Source organism: Octopus bimaculoides, chromosome 20 (assembly GCF_001194135.2).
Source record: "Octopus bimaculoides isolate UCB-OBI-ISO-001 chromosome 20, ASM119413v2, whole genome shotgun sequence".
Taxonomy (NCBI): domain Eukaryota; kingdom Metazoa; phylum Mollusca; class Cephalopoda; order Octopoda; family Octopodidae; genus Octopus; species Octopus bimaculoides.
In genome coordinates, this window is record NC_069000.1 from 13,587,903 (window position 1) to 13,593,957 (window position 6,055).

At 36.4% G+C, this 6,055-nt stretch overlaps 1 protein-coding gene across 3 annotated transcripts in view; it reads right to left on the reverse strand.

Moving 5' to 3' along the window:
- LOC106880838 (E3 ubiquitin-protein ligase FANCL) overlaps nt 1–6,055 on the reverse strand; it is a 10,155-nt gene extending 4,100 nt beyond the window's left edge. The window contains exons 1-2 of one of the 3 annotated variants that reach the window (XM_014930973.2): nt 5,172–6,055; nt 875–920 (exon numbers count right to left, since the gene is read on the reverse strand). In XM_014930973.2, the coding sequence (XP_014786459.2) occupies nt 875–920; nt 5,172–5,185 (60 nt within the window). In that variant the 5' untranslated portion in view covers nt 5,186–6,055. Of the gene's footprint in view, nt 1–435; nt 814–874; nt 921–5,171 lie in introns of those variants that run through there. The other 2 variants (XM_052975097.1, XM_052975098.1) reach the window with 2 other exon arrangements.

The following is a 6,055-nucleotide window of genomic DNA, read 5'->3' on the forward strand; positions in this document are numbered from 1 at the left end:
ACACACACACACACACTTTATGGTCAAAAGACCGGATTTTATCTAAAACTTAAGCGGTAATCTTCAAGTTTAGGGGGATAAAAAAATAAATAAAAATATTCAAGGGAAAAAGCTGAACGACTTACCAGTATTATCCGTTTTCTTCTAGCTGTTTATAAATAAATCACACCCTAACCCTAATCCTAACCCTAACCCTAACGTCAATCAAATCACGTGTGTGATTTATTTATAAACAGAGATGTACGGAGAATACTGGTAAGACGTTCAGTTACTTCCCTTGAATTTTTTTTTTTTTTTTTTACCCCCCTAAACTTGAAGATTACCACTTAAGCTTCCTACAAAAGCTTTCTCTTTTGCCAAAGTTATTGTATACGTATGCAGTGTTTTACTATTAAGATGACAACAGCAAAGCGCTAAACATATATATATACATACACGTATTAAACTAATACAAATTTGTTAAGAGTTTTCTCTTCCCTGTTGTTTTGTTTCTGTGCTCGTTGTCTTCGTAAGGTTGCGAAGGTACAGAATACACACACTAGGTGTTTAGGATTAGGGTTACGCCGAAAACGGGTGGTGTGCGTACTCTTTACTTCCGCTACACACAGCCACACACATGTGTGTATGTATACACGTACACACAAACACAAGTAGTGTTAGAAAGTAATATAAATTGTATATATACAAAAAGAGTGGAAAAGACTTATATCAATCAAATACAACTTTATGTAAACAGAGTTATCGATGTTCCTATGATATCAAATCATTATATTATTAATAGGATGAACTACTTAACCAATTAGAAACCAGAGGTTGAGTTTGTTATCTTGATTTACAATAAAAAAAGAAATAATAATTATGAGAAGCAACTTACACAAGTTCTTTCAACACAAATGTCCGTAATGCTATTTCCCGCGAAACTATAAATGAAGGGAGATTACTGGTATGACAATAACAAGTTATTTCCCTTTGACAAGTAATGCCAACAACTGGAATAAAAACTGCTTGTAAGCAATTCTTAAAAGTAAAATAATTTGACGGAAAAGAAAAAGGCCTAAATTTTCAGAAAGAATTCTCTAACGAAAAATTCCACTCAAAACTTTAGATTTTTTTCCTCTTTCGAGCTTTGCATTGAATTTCTTATTCAACAGACTTTTTTTTTTCAATGGAATATTAGCACTTGTTGTTTTTTGTTGTTGTTGTTGTTTTTTGAATGACCATAAGGACTTTATTCTCCAGACAGCATGAAGCACAAAATTAAAACATGGAAAATATTTCGTAGAGCTACATTCGATTCCCTGCCGAAGCTGCTCACTTAACTTATAATAATCTCTATTTCTTTCTTTTTCTTTTTTGTTTGTTTTTTTGGGGGGTGGGTGGGTGCTTTTGTTGTTTTTGTTGTTGTTTTTCTTACCGATTAGTGAAAGCGGGAAAGGAAGCTCTCTAAATGTATGTTAAGAACATCTGAAAGGATGGAAGTAAGGAATTAAGTCATCCCCCAAATCGGAGAAAGATTTAGAAAGGATGAAGTTATCCTCATAATGAAGACCTGACAAAGGCATCAAAAGACCAGTTCGTAGTGTTAGGCTGGGCAACGAATCACTTCCAATGGACCAAGCCCAAAGAGTGCAAAGAGCCGGAAGAAATACCATAAGACATCTCATTCGACGCCCAAACGGTTCAGCTTAATCATTTTTACTGTATATATTGCCCTTGATCTTTACAAATTCTCCTGTCGTCCACCATAGACTCGCAGACAGACACTGATTCGCCAAATATCAATGGCCCAAGCCTTAGCTTAATATTAAATATAAATTAAATAAATGCCATTAGTAAAGGTCGGCGTGCTAACGATTCTTTTCTACTCTAGGCACAAGGCTCGAAATTTGGGGGGACGGGCCAGTTGATTAGATCGACCCAGTATGCAACTGGTACTTAATTTAATCGACCCCGAAAGGATGAAAGGCAAAGTCGACCTTGGTGACATTTGAACTAACGATTCTAGCAGTTCGCCGCCTTCTTTGTAACTCTAATAACTTTTGATGTTAATTTTCTACTTAAAAATCCGGACCGAGCTAGATTCAAAAGCTTGTTATTTGGTCTAGATCAGAGCTCGCCAACCTGAAGCTCGCGATCAGCTTGATACTTTCTTGAAATGGATTTATCTACACAAACGTCTTTTTTTTAAATTATATAGAAAATTAAAGGTTGTAATAAAAAGTAAAATAAAGAAAGATACTACTGTTGGATCTTGTTCAAAACGGGGGCACCAGTATTTTCTTAACGAAACACTAACGAAACACTTTGAAACTTGGGACACTGGTAGAATGTGTCATATAAAACATCTTTTACTCTTAGTCTTCTTAACAAAAAAACCTACATCGCAAGTTATTTCATGTTAAAGTTGTCGTATTTCTGTAATTTCAACCAATCACTGACGTCTATTCAGCTGAATAGAGTTACTGCTGACCGGTCATAAAAATGTTATTCCCTGTCACATATTTCATCCGGTTTAATCGTAATTTATACGCATATATTGTTTATATAATAAATTACGCTGTGCGTATCTATGCGTGTAACAATTTTAGAGTTCGGATTCTAGAGTTAGGGTTAGTTTTAGGGTTAGGCTTAGGGGATTAATACGATATACACCGTTACAGCGCTAACTGTTTTCAACTGAATAGACGTCAGTGATTAGTAGAAATTATCGAAATAAGACAATTTTTTACATGAAATAAATTCGAATACAAAATTTTTTTTCTGTTTTATAAGACAAAATAGATAAGTATACGAAGCTTGAAAGTCTTTCGGTACCAAAAACACTACATAAAACATAAATGAAAACTGGTGCCCCCGTTTTGAACAAGATCCCTACTGTTGCAACGAAAATATTTCATGTTGAGGTTTGTGTGTCACATTGCTATCTAGAGGCGATGGCCTCTTGGAGCTAATCAACGGCAGCATTCGTCCTATTTTCTTGGACTGCCGTGTTAGCTTGGCGATAACTATTAAGATCATTTATTCATTATTGTAATAATAGCATGAGAAGGCAAAATGCTTTCGATTCTGTCAGTGTACAAGCGACCTGCAATGTAATTCGAGTTGGCCAGGCCTGGTCTAGATTAATCGTCCGTCCAGTCATTAACTCATCGTTATCTTTACAAGTGCACTAATTCGATATTCAATGCCGCTGACGGTGATATTACCGGCATAAAGATGCACTGCAATTCTCTACTCAAGCTCTATGGAGAAAGTTTTTTACAGTTTCAACTTCTGCTGTTATTTCTACACACTCAGTGTGTAGATTGCTAGACGTAACAAAATGAAATAACACCAGAAAACTGGTGTACACAGTTAGTTGTACATCATGACACAATGTAGCTACTGCGCTTCAGAATTATATGTTGTTGTTGGCACTCGGTCGCTTACGACGTCGAGGGTTCCAGTTGATCCGATCAACGGAACAGCCTGCTCGTAATATTAACGTGCAAATGACTGAGCACTCCACAGACACGTGTGCCCTTAACGTAGTTCTCAGGGATATTCAGCGTGACACAGTGTGACAAGGCTGACCCTTTGAATTACAGGCACAACAGAAACAGGAAGTAAGAGTGAGAGAAAGTTGTGGTGAAAGAGTACAGCAGGAGCCTCGTGGAGCTTTAGGTGTTTTCGCTCAATAAACACTCACAACGCCTGGTCTGGGAATCGAAACCGCGATCCTATGACCGCGAGCCCGCTACCCTAACCACTGGGCCTTTGCGCCTCCACTCAGAATTATAAACCCATACATAAAAATCAACCGTATCGACTAACTTCATGGATGGTCGCCAATTACCGATAGTGATCCATATTAAAAGCTTTCAATTGATATGAACTTATCGAACCTTTCTACAAATCCTCTTATTGACTAATAATTGCTGCCGCCGAAGATCATCATCAATTAATTCGGATTCCTGAGTTTATCTTTCCAAATGATTGATTATCCTCACATGGCCAGATAGATTTAAACACGAATCTTCTAACATAGTGTTTCTCAACCTTGTTCTTCTTCTTCTTATTATTATTATTATTATTAATGGATCTCTTTGATTCCTATTTTACTCGGGTGGACCGTCCTAGCCTTTCGATGTTTTAAAAAAAATCTATAATTAAATATTATTAAGAATTGTATAAAAACGACTGTTTAAATATTGGGTGCTACCCACTTTACCTCTGGAAAGAAGTGGTATATATTAGTTTGGTCTCTATCCTTTGACTTATCCCGCATGGGCGGTCCTAACAGGAGCATGCACTCTACAGAAGTAGTTCTCAGAGTCAGTGAAGTACACAATAAGGGCGTATATTCCGTGTGTGCTGCAAACCCATTGAAAATGGCAAATTCATTATAAACATTAACCTTATTCATTAATTTAATCACAAATCTTAACCCATTACCTCCCATAATTCTATTAACTGGAATTTTTTTATGAAACTTTGATTTCTAGCATAAAACAGCCTTAGAAACACGCTGGAATGATCAAAATAACATTTCAAAATAACATTTTAAATAGAAATAAGCGAGATATTGGGTGAAAAATTAGCAAACCTCATTTGAATATCAGAGAAATATACCTAGTAGATATAGCAAAAAGGTTAGATATGTGTAAATATTGACAGACAATTACGAAATTTGTAATTTTTAAATTATCTCATATGAGATGACTGGTAGGTAATGGCTTAATGGAAAACTTTCGTTATATCCCCTGCTTGAAATTTGGTGGCATTGGGTGTAGCAGCATACCTGATTCAACAACCACCATATGCCACTGGTACACAAGCCTCCACACTGCAGCACAAGAACTGAAACGTGTGGTGTAACAGTGATTGTAGAACCTGGTATTTCTTAAGAACTTTGGACGGTTTAAGCAGCAACACCAGATATGACGAGACATATAATGCAGTAATTATTATGTTTTGTGTAGCTAGCTTAAGAGATAAGGTTGTTGTTTCCTTCATTCGTGAATTATTTTTAACATTCATGTTCATGACGACAAAACAGGTTTTGCATGAAAGTGTCAAGGTTGAAAGTGAACAACATCCGTGTGCAGAAAATGATTAAGGGTTGAAGTATAGTATTACTTGTATAACAAATGAGCTTTGCAAGAGATAGCAATAAGTAGGTCGTTACTTACTTAAAACTGTGCATCGTTTTCGATAAGCGGCTATATTTCGTGAAAATCCGGTCGTGTTAAGCGGAAACTGGTATGAGGTTAATGAGCTTAAAACTGGTATTTCAATTATCTTCGCAAATTTCCCGAAAATTGGAACGTACTTCTCGGCAAGGCTATTCTTTTTATTTGCTTCAGTCATTTGACTGCAGCCATGCTGGAGCACCGCCTTTAGTCGAAGAAATCGACCCCAGGACTGATTCTTTGTAAGCCTAGTACTTATTCTTTCGGCATTTTGCTCGACTTGCAAACGATTCTGCCAGCTCGCTACTTAATTTTTCGAAAATATTAAAAGCTACCCTGTCGCCAATATAACGCAGCAGAGACCGAACGAAATTTGCCATTATGCTACGAATGCTCTACTAATTTGTCGCCCTTCACTATTGCAATCGCCTACTTTAGTCCCAAGCCAAGAGATTTTCTACAACTTTTTCCAGGTTCTTCTGAAGGAAGGTAATTGCTGTTAAAGTAATAGTAATGCAAAATATTAGGTTGTTTCACATGAAATGTCGTATTTGAAAGGTAACAATAAAATGTTTCAGAAGTGTTAGAGAACTGATTTATTTAATCAAAGCATGATCCATGCGTTTCTCTGTCATATATTCCATCTTTAAAAACAAAATTCCAACTTTTGGTGTGATAAACTGTCCGAATGCTTCAATTATCTCTTCTCTATTTAAGAATGTTTTATTGCTTAGGAAAAGCTCAAAATGCTTAAATAAGTAATCAGTAGGAGAGATATCAGGAGAATAGGGAGGATGTTGCAAAATCTCATAGTTCAGGCTTTGCAACTTTTGGACAGTAGCTTGGGGAGTGTGAGGGGGTGCATTGTCGTGGAGCAAAATTGG